Source organism: Pimephales promelas, chromosome 2 (assembly GCF_988280905.1).
Source record: "Pimephales promelas chromosome 2, fPimPro1.hap1.1, whole genome shotgun sequence".
Taxonomy (NCBI): Eukaryota; Metazoa; Chordata; class Actinopteri; order Cypriniformes; family Leuciscidae; genus Pimephales; species Pimephales promelas.
Genome location: NC_142770.1, coordinates 45050812 through 45072328, shown reverse-complemented (window position 1 = coordinate 45072328; position 21517 = coordinate 45050812). Strand labels below are relative to the sequence as shown.

Below are 21517 nucleotides of genomic sequence, written 5' to 3'. Positions count from 1 at the left end.
AGTGGTAAATTATTATTGTTTTTTGCATTAAGCACTGTCTTTTTTTACTTTCTGTGACACTGTGTGTCTGCACTCTTCATTTGGTATGTGTTGGGGAGCTGAAGACTGACAGGAGAGAGAGGCTTAATAATAATAATAATTCTTTACATAATTATAGCGCTTTTCTTGGCACTCAAAGCGCTTTACATAGAGAGGGAAATCTCCTCAACCACCACCAGTGTGCAGTAATAAACTGGTAAAGAGGGCCAGCTCTATCCTGGACTGTCCTCTGGACACTAAGCTGACTTCATTATAGATAGACAACATCTCTCAGCCCTGCATGAGACTGTGGATCCCTGACCAGTTCCTGATCAACTTTATTAATCCCCGGGGGAAACTTACATTCAGCAGCAGCAGTGTGTGTGTGTGTGTGTGTGTGTGTTTGTGTTATTAATCCCCTGGGGAAACTTACATTCACAGCATCACAAGTATGAAGGTAAAATGATGACAAAAAGAATTGCATGCGCAGGGTAAGATTTGTGAAAGAGTACATAAGATTGCAAGCGTAAAATGAATTTGCATGCTCAAAGAAAGATTTGCAAAATTTGTAAAATTGCCCTTCAAGTGTAAGATTTTTTTTCAACAGCATTTAACTGTTATTCGTAAGTGTAATTCATGTATTTTGAAGCTGCAGCTTCATGCTAACGCAAAATAAATAAGATCTGTATTCTTCAGACTTTCATTTTTCCACGCTTACACTTTTGCCACGGTTTTTGCGCACAAATATGCGGCCAAAAGTATTGCAAGCCTGTGAATGTGACAGAGTGAACATGTGTATTTTAAAAATGCATAAGTCTGTGTACACATTATTTTGAATATGTAGAAAAGTCTATAAAATATGAATCAGTTACACTTTACAATAAGATGTCATTCGTTAAAATAGTTAACATTAACTAATCATGAACTGCACTTCTGCATTTATTAATCTTAGTTAATATTAATTTCAGCATGTACTAAAACATTAAAATCCAAAGTTGTATTTGTTCTCATTAGTTAATGCACTGACTGTGACATAACATGAATAAACAATTAGCCTAACAGTTGTGTTATTAACTAAGATTAACAAATACAGTAACAAATGTGTTGCTCATGGTTCATACATGAACAAATGGACCTTATTATAAAATCGTTACTATCAAATCAAAGATATAAATTCCTTACAATTTAGAGTTGGACATGGACTTAAGATTTCATTTACAGTTTTTCTCAATTGCTAAAACACAATTTCTGAAACATTGCTCCATTTTCTGAAAACATTAAACACAAAACCTTATCTTCAAGCACTATTTACAAAACCTCTGATTCCTCTTGCAAAATGAAACTTTCGCCTCAAAACAGTTTTACCTGTGTTCAAAATCAAACACTGCTCTCAAATCATAAACAAAGTGATTAAAATGCTATACACTATCAATCAGTCAGTAAACAATACACCAAACAATTTAAAACACATTGTTCAAAACATATAGCTCTCAGGGATACCTATATGTCAAAACAACTGAATTCCATATAAAAAAAATCATATTTTTTCATTGTACGGTCTACAGCAGTGCACAGTACTACAGTATACGATATATACGAAATAAGGGACACAAATGAAAGGAGTAAACATTTGATCAATGTGCTTCTTGTCTTTGGCCTGGGTCATGCCAGAGGACTTCGTTGACTTCACAAGCAATATTGTCCCTTGCCCCCCTCCTCTTCCTCTTTCTTGCCCCCCTCCTCCTCCTCCTCTTCCTCTTTCTTGCCCTCCTCCTCCTCGTCGACCACCTCGCATACGTCCTCGTCCTCTCACATTGTTTTTTCTATCCATTCTGAGACTTTCTCCTTTTCACCTTCAACAACCTCTCAGTTCAGTTTGCGCTCTGAACTGGCTAATATTGGTTGTGTCACATCATTTGAAACAGGTTGAATCAGTTTTGAGTGGTTGTGTTCAATCAAATGACATGTGTTCTCTATTTGTATTTGATTGTTGCCACTTGTGTTTACCAGTATGGATGATTTAATTTAATTTATTTATTTATTTGATAGGGACAATGCACATTAATGAACTTCTGAATTGAGACAACAAAACAGACGTAAACATGCCGGATTATAGCCACAGGGCTAATTTACATCCGTAGTCCCTAGACAAATAACAAAAAATACAAAGATTACAACAAACAAAATAACAACAAAAACAAAATAAACTAAAAAAAACTAAGTAAAAATTACAAGCCGGAATCAACAACAAAAAACACAGAAAACACTTAGTGGTCACAAGACTGGTTTGCTATAAGCCACACTTTGAGTCTGGTTTTGAATATAGGAAATGTGGAACATTCCCTGACAGAGATGGGGATACTGTTCCATAACTTACAGGCCTTCACAGACAGAGAATTCTGTCCAAAGGCTGTTCTTCTGAACGGAACTTCACAGTCACCTCTAACAGAGGCCCGTGTCCTGGCACCACTATTAGTGTTTAGTTTAAAAAAGTCCAACAAGGGGGGTGGGGCTAATCCATGTAACACTTTGTAAACAAAACCGGCATATTTAAAAAAAAAAAAAAATTCTCTATGCTTAATATGTTGTGTTTTTGTAAAATCTTACAAATATGGAAGGACATTGGCTTTTTATCAAGGACTTTTAAGGCATTTTTATAGAGTAATTCTATTGATTTAAATGTTTTCATACCGGTCAAAGTCCAGCTTGTACAGCAATATTCCATATGCGATAGAATCATCGAATGTAAAAACACTTTAGCAGCCCCAAATGGTATAAATTGACGAATTTGTTTAAAATTTCGTAAATTAAATTTTACTTTATTCGATATTTTTTTAACATGTTTTTTAAAACTTAATGTAGAATCAAGGGTCAGACCAAGGTACTTAAATTCCGAGACGATTTCTAATTCTTCTCCTTTTAGAAAAACACCAGATTGTTTTATGTCATGAGACTGTTTAGTAAACATCATACAGACGGTTTTTTCAACATTAAGTAACAGACAGGATTTAAAGAGCCATTCATTTACAGGGACCAGAGCAGAGGTCAGAATGGCAGAAGCTTCTTGAACACTTTTTGCACTTGTGTAGATGACTGCGTCATCAGCATACATTTGAAATTCAACATCAGCACAAGTGTTTGGAAGGTCATTTATATATAAAGAAAATAATAAAGGACCGAGTATTGACCCTTGAGGCACACCAACGGGGACATCCAAGAAAGATGATTTGACACCGCCAATATTAACACACTGTTTTCTTGATTCCAAGTAAGATTTAATCCATTGAATGGCATTTAAAGAAAAGTTAAAATATGTCAGTTTAGATAATAAAATGTCATGATTCACAGTGTCAAATGCCTTTCTTAAATCTAAAAACACCGCTCCGACACAGGCATTATTGTCCAATTTACTCTTTACTTTTTCTAAACAAACTATTGGCAAATTCAGTCGAATGATTGGTGCGGAATCCAAATTGCATAGGATGCAAGGAGGAGTGGCCATTATTTAAGTGTTCATTTATAATTTTAGCAACCCACCTCTCTGCAACCTTAGAGACAACTGGGAGGATACTGAAGGGTCGGTAATTGATTACATTTAATTTATCACCTGATTTAAAGATTGGGGTGACTAAGGCCATTTTCCAGAAAGATGGAACAGTTCTCTGCTTGAATGATAAATTAATCATATATGTAATTGGAGCAATTAAGGAATCTTTACATAATTTTAGAGAGAATGAATCTAGCCCATAAACATCCTTTGCTTTGGAACTCTTAAGTGACCCAATGATGTTGTCCACCTCTAGCTCTGTTATTTCACGCAAATTGAACACAGGCTTGGCAAAATCAATGGGTCTAGATATTTTATCATATGGCTCAAACTGTTCAGTTATCTCCCTAACAGATTTAGAAAAGTATTGGTTAAATTCTTTTGATAGAGAATTTGCATCTTTAACTACAGTGTTGTTAATTCTGAGTTCAAAGGCTTCAATTGACTTTTCTTTTTGTCTACCAAGTAATTTATTGAGATTTTGCCAAATCTTTTTGCCATTTCCCTTGGCCTCAATGATAATATCCATAAAGAATTTTGCTTTAGCCTTCCGCATGTAGTTAATGACTTTATTTCGTAAGGATGTGAATTTTTGCCTATATATTATAAGACCTGATTTTAATGATTTTTTTCAGTTGGACATCCCTGTCCTTCATTAATTTCCTACAATTATCATTTAGCCAAGGTAACAACTTTCCATTTCTCTTATTATGGCTCCCTCTTTTAATAAAGTTTAACATTACTTGATTGATTTTAGACTGAAAAAGATCACTACAATTCTCTATATCCTCACTATGATTTAATTCACTCCAATCAATTTCTTGTATAGAAGCCACAAAATTTGCCAGTTGGTTTTTTGGAATAGCATTATACACAGTATGACTGTGTGAAACTTTAAAACGTCGTTTTGTAAGCTTTCTTGAAAAAAAGACATTATGGTCTGATAAACCTGTCATAAAGTTAAATGTTTTAGCAATTCTTTCAGGTCAATTAACAAAGAGTAAATCTATCAATGTTTCAGAACGAGAAGTTATCCGGGTAGGCTGTTGAATTAATTGTTTAAAATTATGGCGGTCTGTTGTAGCTTTAAGATGTTTCCTAGCCTTCTTATCATTCCAATTTACGTTAAAATCACCAATAATAATTGTTTCTTTGTTTAAAGTACAATATTTGAGAAGTTTTTCAAATTTTTCATAGAAATCCAACTTTGCAGATGGTTTACGATATACACATATTATGGTAAATGACATTGAAGATGAAAGGGACACATCTACTCCGACACATTCAAGTTGGATATCCTCTGGCCATACAATCTGTTTACTATTAAAAACGTCTCTTACGTACAGTAAAACTCCTCCTCCCCTACCATTTTCCCTGTCGTTCCTGTACACATTATACCCAGGCATTTTTACAACAGAATCTGGAGAGCTATGTGTCAACCATGTTTCAGAGAGGCCAATAAAATCAATGTTGGAATTACATAGCAGATGTTCTAGCTCTTCGCGTTTCGGTGTCATACTCCTTATGTTTAAGTGTCCGCCCAATAAGCCTTTAGGTTTGGCTCGCGGGTCCCAAATTATTTTCGCCTGATTCAGAGTACGGAAAATATTGGATAATCTGTGTCTTTTGAACACGGGATTCCTAATTTTGGTCTGTATTATATGTATTATATGATATGTGCATTGGATTGCAGAATGTTTTTTGAGAATGAAAATGTGTTCAGAGTTTTGCTGAAAAGTCTAGGTGAGATCTGCAAATTGTGCTTTACCATGAGAAATTGTTTACGGTATTGACAACAGACTTCACAATTAGCTAAATGAGTTCAGGCAACTGAGAACTTTGTTCAGCCAATGGATTTTAGTGTTTTAGCAATTGAGAAAAACTGTAACTCGATGTGTGACATATTAGATCTGTTCTACATATATGAGGTTATGAGGACATCTAGTGGTCATCTGTCATCATGTCAGAAAGAGAGCACAAGTTGCTAAACACAGCAGGGAGACTGCAGAGGTCAAGCTGCAAACGTCTGACATATTCTGGACACAAGATGGCGCCACTGGGCAAGAAAGCACTAAATTGTGTGTCCAAAGGACAGAAATACAAAATCCTGCTGGAAATAATGAAGCATGATGCACCTGTCATTCTAGGACGATCTGCATGTGAAAAATGGGCATGATTAAAAGACTCTCTGAAACTGAAAAGAGCAGAGACATTCTCCAGGATTGTGGCGATCTATATGAAGGACTAGGCTGTTGACCAGGAGAACACCACATACAAACTGATCCAAATGTCAGAGCAGTTGTGCATGCGCCAAGAAGGAGACCTGTAGCTCTGCGAGAGAAAGTGCTTGAAGAACTACAGAGAATGGAGCAGATGGGGGTCATCGCAAAGCAAACTGAGCCGACTGAATGGGTCGACAGCATTGAACCTGTAGTTACATCCAAGAAAACGCACATTTGTGTGGATCCTAAAGATCTTAATCTGGCCATAAAAAGAGAGCATTATCCAATGCTGACAGCAGAAGATGGTCTCAAGAATGCCGAATGCAAAGTACTTTTCTGTGCTAGACGCGAATCAAGGGTTTGGGCAGATAAAGCTGGATCATGAAAGGTCAAAGCTTTGCACAATCAACACACCAATTGGGCGATAGCGTTTTCTTAGGTGACCTTTCGGTATATAATCAGCGTCAGAAGTCTCTCAGAGATCCATCGCATAAATGACAGAAGGACTGGAAGGTGTGGTAAATCTCATCCATGACTTGCTGGTGTGGGGAGATGCCATTCAAGAGCATGAGGAACGGCTAATAAAGCTGCGGGAATGAGGAAGAAAAAACTATTGAAAGCTGAACAGGAACAAGTGCAAAATAAGACTGACGAGATCAGACACATCGGACACATACTGAGTGCTCAAGAGTTAAGCCAGACGGAGGAAAAGTAAGGACTGAAATTACACCGCCAGAAAGCAAGAACGGCACAGATTTCTTGGAGTGGGGCGATATCTGGCAAAGTTCATTCCCAATATGTCTGCCAGAAGTGCAGCGTTGAGGAGATTGCTGGAGAAAGACACAGAGCGGCACTGGGAGGATGATCAACAGCAAAGGTTTGAAGAACTGAAATATTTGGATACTCAAAGTCCTGCTTTGAAATCTCTGACGTGAGCAAACCCAGTTCAGGAGGAACAGGAGCTGTGGATTCTGCAAGAAGGAAGGCCAGTGGCTTACGGCTCCACAGATCTGAACCACCGGCAGCGTAGACACACACACACATTGAGAAGGAGTTGTTGGCCATAGAAATCTCACCAGTATGTGTACGGACAGGAGATCATGATTGAAAGTGATCACAAGCCGTTAGAGAGTATATTTAAGAAGCCGCTGCGTCAGGATCCTATGAGATTACAAAGAGTGCTTTTACGGCTACAGAGAGACAATCTGAAGCTGATGTACAAACCTGGTCAGGAACTATACATAGCAGATGCTCTAAGTCCAGCATATTTACACCAACAGAAGGAAAATCTGCTGGAAGAGGATCTAGCGCTGAACTGGATTACGGCACAACTTCCTATTTCAGAAGAGAAAGTGATGCTTTCAGAAAAGCAACAGCAGAGGATGCAGAGATGCACATGTTCAACAAGGCAGCGCTGAATAGATGGGCCAAAGAACGATCTATGATGACAAGATCAATACACAAATACTGGACATATCCAGAGGAAATCAGTCATGGAGATGGTCTGTTATTGAAAGCAAATCAGCAAATGATCAACCAAATACACGAGTCACACCTGCGAATTGTCAAATGTACGGCAAGAGGAGAGACATTTTGTCCTGGCCAGGTGTGTCGACACACACTGAGATCAGTCTCCAGATGTCTACAAGACTCATCCTGTGACATACATTCTCCAACTCATCTGAAGAACTGTTTCTTGAGGCCGTCTATCCAGATTTCCATCCATAACTGTATTAAAATCACCTCCCCATATAATCTTGGCAGTAGGAAAAGTTGTAATCAGCTGGCTAATTTTATCTTCTACTGTTGTAAATAATAACTTGTTGTCTTTTTTGTTGTTACACGCATATATGTTTATAATAATGAATTGGGAATGATCTACATCACCAACCAGTATTACCAATCTCCCATTTGAATCTGCTAAATGTTTAATAACGTGCCCTTAAAGTTTCCCTGTAAAATAGCGACCCCTGCTGACCGGTTACTCCCAAATGAAAACCATATATTTTCCCCCCAATGACTATTTTGAAAAAATAAAAATAAACATTTCCTTTTCAATGGGTCTCTAACACCTCTGGCATTTACAGAAAAAAACAGATACAGACATAAAAACTCAGAACAAATAACGTTAACTGTGTGAACTTCTTTGCAAAAACTGCAGAGATAACTGCTCTAATGTAATCATTAGCTGCTTCAATGTCCCTTATAGACCCCTTTTAGGCCGACTTCAAGTGCAATCAATTGAAAAGTAACTTAGTCATCATAGCGAAGTAGCATGATGCTAATCTGTATTAAAAAGCCATAGCCTGCACAACTTAATTCCTATGTTCCCCTTAAAACAGTCACCGGTGCTTTCTGTAATATGCATGTACTTGCGGGCGTCATGGTTCGGTGCATGAATATATAAATAATAAATAACTCGCGTGCAATTTAATTAATGTAGCTAATGCGGCGGAACTACATTATATGCGGGATCTTTAGGGACATAATCTGAGATTTCAATGCTGGAATGTGACGTTTTTAATACCTCGTCATTTTGTTCATACAGGACATTATACAAACTGCAATGTGTTAACTTATATTTGTTTACACTTGCAATAAAACACAACATTGTGCTTTTGTCAAACAAATTTGTGCGTGTTTTGAGTGAGTTTCTTTCCTGTTTATGCTCGCCAGCCATAATCTCTGTCATTGTTCGGACAAAAGCTTAGTCTTCTCACATCCATGGAGTCTAATGACGGGTATAGTGTAAAATCCCGATTTAACTGAACATCCGGCACGATTTTATCATCCATTGACCCAGCAGGAGATGACCATTTTCACTTTATAGCACGAAACTCATATCACTTCGTTCAACTCGTATTGCTTCTTCAAATGTTTTGCCCTCAGCAATGGCGCCGGGTCGGCAAATGCCCGCATGTTGTGACGTCATGTGGGAACTATGTATTTTGAGCACCCTCACTATTTTCAGAAGTTCCCTCAGTGATTTGGTTCTAGAACCGGGCCTGCCCTCTGCTGGTACAACACACACACATTCAGGATCTATATTTACTCTAAAACTCCAAAATTTTTATATACTGTGCATTATAAAAATAAAAAGGTTAATCTATGAATGAGAAAGTGTAATTTGCTGTGAAATAAAAGGTGTTTCACTGCCGCCTCATCAGGTCTGTCAGAGGATGGTTGAAATCTAAATGAAGTCTTAATTTCTAACAGAGAAGTCACTGTATCTTCAGTCTCTGTTGATTCTGTTGACTGTGAGTCTCTGTAGTGGATCCTTATTCACCATCAGATGATCAGCAGAACATCAGACTGGCCTCGAATACCTAAAATAAAACCAGAGGTGGAAAAAGTATTGAAAATTTGTACTCAAGTACAAGTACAAGTAGTTGCTAAAATAATACTCGATTACAAGCAAAAGTACTGGTGTTAAAAATGTACTTAAGTAAAAGTACAAAGTACCCCTCTCAAAAACTACTCAAGTACTAATTACTAATTACTTTTAGCCTGTGATATTTATTTACTTTTATGGAAACCAAGTTATAAAAACGGTCTAATATGATTATTATTATTAATGAATTATAATGCAAAATAAATAAACTTATTGGGTTATTTTATTTATAAACTTCTTTTTTTCTTTTCTTTTTTTTTACAATAAAGATTTCCAAAAGTACCCTACTAATATTTCAAAAGTTTCAAAAGTTATCAGCATTTAGCACTGACACAAATGTGCCATCTAGACAGACTGACAATCAGTGCAGTTACACTGTTATGCCAGTGGGTCATGGCCGGCAAGATACTGTTTTTATGAAAGAGTCATTATTAAACTCTTCATTGTAAGCTTAAAACACGGATTCAATATTAATAAAACATTGTGTTGACAATGACATACAATATAACTTTTTAATCTAAGTTTACAATGCTAAATCTTTATTACGGTATATGTGCTTGTCACCTGAGTAACGCTGAAGCTCATGTTTCAAGTGATGTTTTTAGTCAAATTATCGTGAGGTCTACCAAACTTTAAAAACAAAAACAACTGAACTATCACATATCACTGCAGAAACAAAGTTTCTATAAAACATCTCCTTTCCTTCCTCTGTATAAGAACAACTCCTCCATGTGGGGTCATAGGCATTCGTCATCTGGTATTTCTTCGGAATTTTCAATGAATTCAGTGTCTCGAATGTCCATGTCCATTACGGCAAAGTTCTTTGATAACACTAAAATACAAACTGAAGGACGTGTGAGGACGAATATCGCTCTCCAGGAACCGGGCTTTTTTCTCGCTCCAAATACAAGGGTTTTTATTGGCCCGCCTACGATCAGTTATTTCCATTGGATACCCAAATGCTGGTCAAAGATTTGAATAATTGTTGAATTCAAATTGTACAAGTACTTTGTAATTAATGGCATTTTTAAAGTAGTGAAGTACATTACTTAACTTAATTTGTACTCAAGTACAAGAAAAATTACAGACTAAAAAATGTACTCATAAAAGTACAAGTACACGAAAAAACTACTTAATTACAGTAATCTGAGTAGTTGTAATTCGTTACTTCCACCTCTGAATAAAACACACACACAGTCACATATGCAGTATGAGATATTACATCTGTCACATCTTTTCATAAGAAAACTAACTAGATAATCTATATTAATTCCTCCTTCAACATGATAATATAGCTTCTATCTGATGCTCAAAGTCACTTTACAAAATCAAAAGCACATGAAAGGTCACTTTCACACAACGGACAGCTGATCCAGAACCAGCCGAAATCATCATTAGACTCACTACAGATTTAATATCAATTGATAACAACCCAAATCTCAGATTATCAGAGAGAGTTAAAGGGGAAAAGCTGAAAATAACATTAATATTACTCTCACAATGTCACAACAGTATGAGCAGAATTAAACTAATTTATATTCTCTCTCACACACACACACACACACACACACACACACACACACACACACACACACACACACACACACACACACACACACAAACACAAACACAAACTTGAAGCCCTCAAAGTGCTTTCTGAACCTGAAACTGTTAGGGCATATATGTCCTAATTGTCAAAAAAAAAACAAAAAAACTTTGTCATATAGCTACACCAAATATATCACTGGAAACGTCTTGGCCTGGAGAGTAATATATATTAATTTGAAGGTTCTATATTATTACTGCTTTGAGATATTGACCCTTTAACCTTAACCTCAGGGCACATTTGAAGGCTTGTAATTATGGGACAAAAAGGGTTACGGACATGAGACCAACTGTAATAGAAAGGTGTTGACATGTGTTGTAAGCTGAGTAGTCATGGTTATAGTCACCAAGGGGTGGGGGGGGGGGGGGGGGGTCTATGGTGTGAAAATAAAAAATCCCCCTTTGAACAAGACAATATTTAAATTCTGATACCAAAAATGTGTTTTACATCCCCTCAAATCCCTGGAATGCCACCAATTAAGTATTTACAACTTCCAATTTTAGGAAAAACCCCGGGTTAAAAAAAAAAACTACAACTCCCTAGACCCCTCTTCAGTACTTGTGTTGACATCAGCAACCCAGTTGTAGTTCCTCCGTTTTAGGGCCGTGCTAGGGTTGTGAAAACATGTATCTACCCAATATATCAAATATCACAGACTGTCTAATAAATAATTATACTGCATGTATATGATCTATGCTAAGAAAAGACAAAAATGTTCGTTTAATGACGATATTTTGACTAAAACAGGAGACCAGCGCGCCAACTGCTCTGCTCACGTGACGCAAAGCAGACTTGTCCTCATCTCCATAGTAACGGCCCATATTGCCACTTCCGCTATGAAAAATGTACAGAAAAACTCCTAAAAACACACACAAACACATTTAAAAAAAAATAGAAAACATTATATAAACAGTCACAATATAAAACGAATAATAAAAAAATACAGGAGTATAACTAGTCTGAAAATATTTTTACACATCAAAGGAAAATATCAAAAGATTTACATATTTCAACTGTTTTTAAATCCTTCTTTACACGAGTCAGAGATAGTCCCAAAGTAATGTTGTACATCAGTACTCAAAACATCGAAAAGTGGTTTCTGACCTGAAAATTTACATTTATGTATATAAAATTTTGTTTTAAAAAAGATCATTAAGAATATTTTGTTTTTGTCTAATTGCTAATTTTTCCAACTAACAATTCCAAACAAAACATTTTTCCCAGAGTAGAGAAAAATCCTTATCAATGTTATCAATAACAAAATGGGAAAAATCTTTCCATAACAATTTAGAATAATGGCAAAGCCAAAATAAATGCACTAATCTCTGGGTGCTGTCCACAAAAAGAACAATTTGCATTAACATCTACCTTGAATTTCTTTAAGAAAGTATTAACGGGATATACACGTTGGATAATTCGAAAGGAAACTTCTCTTATCTTATTAATAATTAAGTATCTTTTTTCCCCCAATATTGTCTGGAAAAAGTCTGGCTAACATTTGTTTTTCATAACTGAAGGTGTGATTTTTAAAACCATCATATTTGATGTCAATCTACTGTAGTGCTGAGTTATAAAACACAAATATCTTTAAAAACAAGAGATATTTAATTTTCCACTTAATGTCCGGTGTTTTCTTTTTCCCGACAGGGAAAACAAAAACAAAACATAAATTGTTCACGTATATTATAATTTGTATGTATGTTAAAACACTGTGGTGTAAAATGTTCAGAGATATTATAATTTGTTACACTGTTAATTTGTACAGTTTATTTAAGAAGTACATTTAGATAGAAGTTATGTTAAAATATTTTATTATTTTGATGTCTTTTTAAAGGCTTTGGCAATATTGTAATATTTACAGTCATTCCAATAAAGCAATATTGAATTGAGAGAGAGAGAGAGAGAGAGAGAGAGAGAGAGAGAGAGAGAGAGAGAGAGAGAGAGAATATTCTAACATGTGGAATCATAGCACACTGTTGTAGAGAATAACAATACAATAGGCTATGTACAGTTAACTACATTACATATACAAAATATATACAAATACAATGAAGCTATGTATGGATGCGCAATACATTTCAACCAATGTAATGCAAAAAAAAAAACAAAAAAAAAAAAACAAGGTAATTTCTCATGTTTGACATCTTGTGCTTTGACATCTTCATAGAGTCATACACATTTTCTACCTAATAACTACTCTCCCAGTTCCTCATCAGTTGAGGAAGTACCCTCTAAGTCTTCCTCTTCAGAGAAGTCATCGAAGGACAATGTTTGCAGTCCAAGAATACTTTTGTATGTTGTGCGTGCTGTAGCCAGTTGTGCTTCAACTTCACACAATCTTTTCTTCAGTACAGAAAGTAGTCCCTCACGTCCTTTCTCCATTAAGCCCTCTGTACTGCCTGAAAATGTGACATTAAAATATATAGAAATGAGCCAATGGTTTCCAGAGAAGCAAATTGAAAAAAAACTATTTATTGTCCTTACATTTCCCATTGGTGTCTTCAGTGAGCTGAAAGGTAAACTCTACAATCAGTCCAGCAACACTCCTCATGTACTCCATGTGCTGCTTGACTTCACGAACCACAATAACTTCTTCTTCTTTCAGTCTAGCCAGCAGCATTACCTTGTCAAAAACATTTTTTTTCCGCTCCATATCACCATGACCTGCAATACATTACGTCAAAGTGTGATCTTACAGCCTATAAAAATAGAGAATAGAGAATACTACAATAGAGAAATAAACCCTGGAAGGATGAGATAGAACCCCAGCGCTTCACGAAGGGGTTTGATCACATACATTTACAAATTGCATTCTTTTTTTTTTTTTGCATATTGCCCCATGTCTTATTTTTTTAACATCATATAACATTTTTTACATCAAATTCCATATTTACATCAAAATGTGTGCATAAAACAAATTGTATTCAGTGCATTTTAGAGGAAGTACTTACATTCCCATGGCCAGGAGTAGTTGTCCACAGCCAGGAGTTCATTGGGAGGAGGGAGTTTTTCAACTTCCCCCACAGTAGCATTGTAGTCATTGATGGCAACTTCCAAGGCTTTCTTCTCAACAGCAATCTTTTTTCTCAGTTGATGCCTTCGCTTATTCCCACCTACAATGAGAAACACAAAATGAGTGTGGATTCACACGATGACTACACAATAGCACCATACAAAATACAACTTCACAATATGCATGTATGTGTTATGATTATTGTGACAGATTTTGTGTAATCTTTTTTGCATTTTTTCCAGAATCTATTTTAAACAATCATACAATTTTTTTTAAATAGAGGACAAAATAGATAGGTCAGGACATCTCTGCACTTTGCAGAAATATTGGAAATATTTGGATATTGCACTAAACCTTATTATGATTTTGACAGTTTTTCAGTATGCTGCCCTGACTTGTAGTAAACATACTTTTTTTATATAAATGGGTTTGCTATTTTTACTATGTATAAATCAGTAGTGAATTCATTTTTTCAAAAATCTGCATTACTAGTTGCCTTTTCTGCTCTCACCAGACTGACGATACAGCTGAAATTTTCGCTGTTTGATGCCCAAATATAGCCCCTCGATGGTCCTCTGCAGGTCATTTTGGATTGTTGCTTCTTTGTATGACAAAAAAACAAATGAATGCCCATTTACAATCAGCCTCTTTTAGATCCCCTGTATAAGAGCAGAGCCAATGATGCTTTAAAATATGCCATTAAATAATTTTTTCAAATTACCTGAGGTCCACTGCTGAACATCAGACACCCACTGCTGGACTGTGTCTTGCTGTAGAGATAACTCAGCGGTGAGTTTCTCTAGGTCTTTTGTTGCCTCTGCAATCCTTTGTACAGTCTGTCCAAAAGAAATGTCCATGTTGACAAATGCTGAGACAATTTAAAAACAAAAATGTTGTTATGCATATTTGCCTAGTAAGTACCTTGACGTATCTTTTGGCCAATGTCCGGTCAAGGTTTTCTGCCTTTCGCTTGTTCCAGCCACTTGCCTGGATTGTCAGCATGTCTGTGCGAACTTGACACACAATGAATGTGCAGTAATTTAGGTTCACAGTGAGGACCAAAGATCAGACAGATACTACATTGATCATTCTCTAATATTGTCACATTAACCTGGAAATAATTATACACTTAATTAATGAGTCAGAAGATAAATTATTATAAAGAGAATACTGATCAGTGTCTGTAAGCTGATTAGACTTATTTTCTTGTTTTCACCTATGCATTTGACCTATGCATGGAACTCTAAAATGCAAAGGCCGAGAATCAGTGTTCAAACCCCTTGGTCTCAATTTTGACACAACTATACATGAAAAATGCTTACCGGCTTTTGACATGTACTTGGAACATATGGCTGCTCGGGAGAGGAAGCTGTTAACCTGTTCAACCTCCTCCCCGATTGTTGTTCCAGCTCCTTCCTGATTGCGTCCCCCCCATTTTAACTGCAACACATTTACATGAATGTAATCATTTGGAAAAAAAACAAGTAGGGGCAGAGGACAGACAATCATAACATGTGGTACAAATGGTAAGAAATACATCTAATTGATTACCTCACACATCCATGAATGCGCTTTTGCATGCATGATGGAAAGAAATGGGCGCATATCCAGCAAGTCCTCCAACTCTGGACAGTGGTCCACAACTCTCTCCAGATATGGCCAATATTTGCAGACCACATCAGAGCAAAAGAACTGAACGTTCTGTGAAGCTAGCTGTTTCTGGAGATATAATGGGTATGCAAAAATTTCTCCACGGAACATATTCAATCCCTTCAACAAAACCCCATGACGGCAGACAGCCACTTCAACACCTTCCTCATCCAGTTTACTCGCAGACTTGTTGGCGGACTCTCGTGCTGCGGTCCACTGACCCGCACCACATCTCCCTTTTCCTGGATTCTTAAACAGATGAGGGCAAATACAGACATTTACACAGTTACATTTTATAAAATAAGCTGTAAATCATGGTATTATGGCATTTGATGGAGTAATGCCGCTCTATCACTTACATAAAGCAAATGATGTTTAAATTTGGGGGAGAAAAACTGGCAAGCATTCATAAAAATGTGAAACTGTGGTGTTGCACATGAAGAAATATAAATTTAGCTTACATGTCCAGTTTTTCCATGGATGTAATCAACAAAGGAGGACACCTCAGCATCACTGGCCAAAAAGACTCCATCAAAAAACCCATCAGGTCTTGGTCTATAGATGTAGATGTGGGTCAAATTTATTTTATAGAAGTAATTTGTACTTGATTTGTACTTTTCATTGTACTTGAATGTTACACACCCTGGTTGGCTTTTGAAACGATATAATTTGCGGTTCCCATCCACTGCAACTGCCAACATGGTGGGTGTGCATGCAGGGCACTGAAAATGCTGGACCTGAGACAGCTTGTCAACCTCAAATTTGGCATAGGCCCATTCAAGGAAGGCCCTCTGCATTGTGTCCCCACATATCTTACCACTCTGAGAGCAAAAGTGAAAAAAAAAAAAAAAAGGTTGGCTTCAGACAATGGTCAGGACGAAGAAAGGGCTCCATCAAGAAATATGTACTGAAACATTGGGGATTGTAAGAACAAGTCCTAACAATGAAACAGTTATTTAACACGTAATCCAAATAAGAAATGATGAGTCCACTCACTCGCCCAAAGAGTTTTGTACGACACTCAAGCATGCTGACAAAAGCTTGTCTTGACATCCCTGGGGCAGTGATTTTAAGATCTTCATACGTGGTGAACAAGTCCACCATGTACAAGGTCTCAAAATTGACAGTGGCTGGCCAGTAACCACTTTCAACCAAATCACTCATGGTTACTGGCAAGGTTTTTCCACAGGAGCAGTTTACTGATGGAAGGAATAGGTTGTATCTTCCTGAAATTTCAGAGAAAAACAATTATCTATTGTTCACAAGAAACAAAAAACACAATATGAAGAAATAAAAAAAGTTACCATTCATTCCAACTAAAATAACTGGCTTTCCCCTGGAAAAGCTTGTTTGCCCAGTGGAGCAGTCGCAGCAGGGAGGAACGATTGGTAACATGCAATCTAAAAAGCAGAATTAGTTTACATATTAGTGTAAATGAAACAGTGAGGTTGTTGTTTCTATCAAACAAAACTTCATCCAGCATGTTTGTTGGAGTAAACCAGGGTTTGTGTAAGATGTAAAATAGCCTACACTCACCTAAAGGATTATTAGGAACACCATTCTAATACTGTGTTTGACCCCCTTTCACCTTCAGAACTGCCTTAATTCTGCGTGGCATTGATTCGACAAAGTGCTGAAAGCATTTAGAAATGTTGGCCTATATTGATAGGGTAGCATCTTGTAGTTGATGGAGATTTGTGGGATGCACATCCAGGGCACGAAGCTCCAGTTCCACCACATCCCAAAGATGCTCTATTGGGTTGAGATCTGGTGACTGTGGGGGCCATTTTAGTACATTGAAGTCATTGTCATGTTCAAGAAACCAATTTGAAATGATTCGAGCTTTGTGACGTTGCATTATGCTGCTGGAAGTAGCCATCAGAGGATGGGGACATGGTGGCCATAAAGGGATGGACATGGTCAGAAACAATGCTCAGGTAGGCCGTGGCATTTAAATGATGCCCAATTGGCACTAAGGGGTCTAAAGTGTCTCAAGAAAACATCCCCCACACCATTACACCACCACCACCAGCCCAACAGTGGTAACAAGGCATGATGGATCCATGTTCTCATTCTGTTTACGCCAAATTCTGACTCTACCATCTGAATGTCTCAACAGAAATCGAGACTCATCAGACCAGGCAACATTTTTCCAGTCTTCAACTGTCCAATTTTGGTGAGCTCTTGCAAATTGTAGCCTCTTTTTCCTATTTGTAGTGGAGATGATTGGTACCCGGTGGGGTCTTCTGCTGTTGTGGCCCATCCGCCTCAAGGTTGTGTGTGTTGTGGCTTCACAAATGCTTTGCTGAATACCTTGGTTGTAACGAGTGGTTATTTCAGTCAAAGTTGCTCTTCTATCAGCTTGAATCAGTCGGCCCATTCTCCTCTGACCTCGAGCATCAACAAGGCATATATTCGCCCACAGCACTGCCGCATACTGGATGTTCTTCCCTTTTCACACCATTCTTTGTAAACCCTAGAAATGGTTGTGCGTGAAAATCCCAGTAACTGAGCAGATTGTGAAATACTCAGACCGGCCCGTCTGGCACCAATAACCATGCCACGCTCAAAATTGCCTAGATCACCTTTCTTTCCCATTCTGACATTCAGTTTGGAGTTCAGGAGATTGTCTTGACCAGGACCACACCCCTAAATGCATTGAAGCAACTGCCATGTCATTGGTTGATTAGATAATTGCATTAAAGAGAAATTGAACTGGTGTTCCTAATAATAATTTAGGTGAGTGTATATAACCTGAGATTAAAAAAAAATACCTTTTTCATAATAGGAGAATTTCCCTCCTTCATCCTGCTGAACAAAAGTGGATGGTGGCAGGTGTCTGAAGAACCCCTCCACCATGGATGCTCTGTTATGAAGCACCAGGGCCTCATGTGTGGAAAGGTCACAGGCTGTGCAGTAGAGTGATCGTGGTAAACAGTCTCTACACATCACTACTGCAGCCTTGTGTCCACAATGATGGCAAACCCCCTCCTTCGGCTTCTCTGATGACAACATATTGTTCACCATGAAGGGCCTTAATACTGTCCAATTTTCTAGAGAGGAAGTTTGCCTGTCCCTCCAAAGTGAGGGGAGAGGTTGTTCAGCACCATTTCCCAAGAGGTCTCTGACCTCTTGAATGAGGGAGTCTAAAAATGAAAAGGGAAGAAGGCAATGGTAAATCTGGGCAATTAACACATAACAAATGAGGACACAAATATAAAGGGAAAAAAACCTAAATTTTCGATGGTCACAGTGTCTTGTAGTGTCTCAGTTGTGCTGGTTGATGGAGCACAGGAGGGTGTGACGCTTGCTGAAGAAACTGCAAAAATATGAATATCCATTTAGAACTTCCTCAATTAATAATGAATGCAACTACTGATGAAAAAACTAAAAAAAAAAATATCAAAAAACCAACCAGTAACGTTAGCTGAATTTCGCTTTCGTCTCTCCCCAGCTCTACGTCTTTTTGGCCGAGGTTGACCATTGTCCTCATCAAGCCAAACGCACAGCTTTGTTGATTGTTTTGACCCTCCTTCAGTGCGTCCATGCTGATCTACCTAAATAAACAATTGAGCCACAGAATAAACTTCCACCCACTAAGGTCATTGCTACCTACAATCCCATTATAAAAACAATGTTATAATAAATATTACATTGTAAAAATTCACTCTAATGTGATGAATTCTGGTCCTGTACTGTACAGACAGATCTAGAAAACCCTTTCTACATTAAAAAAAAAAAGAACAAAAGAAAGTGAGACGTTTTTACATAATATTTAATTAAACTCTCACTGGCTCTAACGTAGGAAATCAGCTCAGCACTATAGCTTGCATTTGAACAAAGACAATGAACCTGTATAGTTGCACTTTGCTTGGAGTGTTTTTAATTTTGCACCTTCCCTGCAATACCTCAGTCAGAGTCTATTATGGTCTTACACCTTGCAATTAGCATTAATTAGTATGCTTTTCCACCACTGAGATAATGTTATTTACCTTGCACTCGTCCAGGAACGCATCAACCAGGAATATGGCATCTTCTGGTTCAAGGTGATTCATTTTTTCAGCTTGGTCAAGTTATCCACGCTTCCTTTTCCTCCTTGTTAATATATATTCTTTGTTAATGTCTACCTTTTCCTGCCTTCTTCTTCTTCTTCTTCTTCTTCTTCTTGATTCGCATCGATTTCGCGCATTACCGCCACCTACTGTGAACTTGATCCAGAAACTCTACAACTACCCACTCCCCATCCTTCTTGAAGTCACGTGACTCAACCAAAACGTTTCAGTTTCACATTATTCTGGCGAGATCTGAAAAATATTCGCAACAACGAGCAAGCAAGTGATTATGTACATTCACTGAGTGGATATTATAACAAATAAAATATATATTTCTCGCTAGAAATGTAATCAAAACTTATTTTTATGCAGAAACTAAAAATATGCCGATAGCACCATACCAAAACAAAACGTTTCAGTTTCACATTATTCTGGCGAGATCTGAAAAATATTCGCAACGAGCAAGCCAGTGATTATGTACATTGACTGAGTGAATATTATGAAAATAAAATATTTCGCGCTAGAAATGTAATCAAAACTTATTTTTATGCAGAAACTAAGTCAAAATATGCAGATAGCAGCATCCATGTTATAGCAACCAAAACGTTTCAGTTTCACATTATTCTGGAGAGATCTGAAAGATATTCGCATTAACGAGCAAACAGGTGATTATGTACACTCACTGAGTGGATCTTATGAAAATAAAATATATATTTCTCGCTAGAAATGTAATCAAAACTTGTTTTTATGCAGAAAGTCAATATGCCGATAGCAGCGTCCATGTTATAGCAACCAAAACGTTTCAGTTTCACATTATTCTGGCGAGATCTGAAAGATATTCGCAATAACGAGCAAACAGGTGATTATGTACACTCACTGAGTGGATCTTATGAAAATGAAATATATATTTCTCGCTAGTAATGTAATCAAAACTTATTTATGCAGAAACTCAAAATATGCAGATAGCAGGGTCTTTATAGCAACCAAAACGTTTCAGTTTCACATTATTCTGGCGAGATCTGAAAAATATTTGCAATAACGAGCAAACAGGGGATGTACATTGACTGAGTGAATATTATGCTGAAAATAAAATATATATTTCTCGCTAGAAATGTAATCAAAACTTGTTTTTATGCAGAAACTAAGTCAAAATATGCAGATAGCAGCGTCCATGTTATAGCAACCAAAACGTTTCAGTTTCACATTATTCTGGTGAGATCTGAAAAATATTTGCAGTAACGAGCAAACAGGGAATTATGTACACTCACTGAGTGGATATTATGAAAATAAAATATATATTTCTCGCTAGAAATGTAATCAAAACTTGTTTTTTTATGCAGAAACCAACTGAAAATATAGTTTTTTTCACTAAACATGAAAGAAATGTCCGCCATGTTTTTCGTTCTCACAGCCGTAATCTTGAAAGTCACGTGACTCTGACGGAAAACAATAGGAGAAGAATAAGCAAAAAAAATGTAACAGTCATACAATTTAAGGGCCATTATTGTAACCCCTCTACGTTTTGCACGTTGGACCAACGTAGCCAGGGTACATTTTTATATGAGACTGGGTTGCAACATTCATTAAGGAACCTGGCCTAACAATATAGCATTGATTAATCTAGATCAATCAGTAATAAAAGGACCTAAAAATGTAATATCCTAATAAATGTTTAGCATCATAACATTACTTTTTGCAATGCATTATATGCATAATATGAACCCAAACAAAAACAGTAACCAAACCAAGATGAATAAATGCAATAAATGTTGATAATTCTCTATTGATGCATGACAGCTAATGGTTTACGTCATTTTATTATTCTATTATGTTAATCTATTATTATAGATATTAACCTATTTTAATTGTATAATATCAGTGTTTTTTTCCCCCAAATCAAAATTTTACCTACGCATAATTTGTTTATTTTTTTTAATTTTGATGTTTTTTTTTTTTGATACTTTTTTTTGCACATATGGTAGTTGAGAGTTTCAAGCAGTGTTTAATAAAATTGTTTC

The 21517-nt window shown here is 36.9% G+C and overlaps 1 protein-coding gene across 3 annotated transcripts; it reads right to left on the bottom strand.

Annotated features, from left to right (window-relative positions):
* Window positions 1-12092: 12092 nt before the first annotated feature.
* On the bottom strand, window positions 12093-20210 carry LOC148997606 (uncharacterized). 3 transcript variants are annotated; one of them, XM_089123050.1, is made up of 17 exons: window positions 19440-20210; window positions 18863-19004; window positions 18680-18766; window positions 18222-18593; window positions 16752-16847; window positions 16444-16673; window positions 16090-16268; window positions 15909-16002; window positions 15349-15696; window positions 15120-15237; window positions 14719-14810; window positions 14519-14633; window positions 14309-14398; window positions 13736-13897; window positions 13423-13448; window positions 13269-13365; window positions 12093-13183 (listed from the first exon to the last, which is right to left on the bottom strand). In XM_089123050.1, exons 1-17 carry the CDS (start codon window positions 19500-19502, stop codon window positions 12978-12980), a joined length of 2517 nt encoding a protein of 838 aa, XP_088979176.1. In that variant the 5' UTR covers window positions 19503-20210; the 3' UTR covers window positions 12093-12977. The 3 variants fall into 3 exon arrangements, with proteins under 3 accessions (XP_088979176.1, XP_088979181.1, XP_088979171.1); XM_089123045.1 differs by having other exon boundaries at window positions 12096-13183; window positions 13269-13448; window positions 19440-20206; XM_089123055.1 differs by lacking the exon at window positions 14309-14398 and having other exon boundaries at window positions 12094-13183; window positions 13269-13448; window positions 19440-20209.
* Between the last annotated feature and the right edge of the window lie 1307 nt (window positions 20211-21517).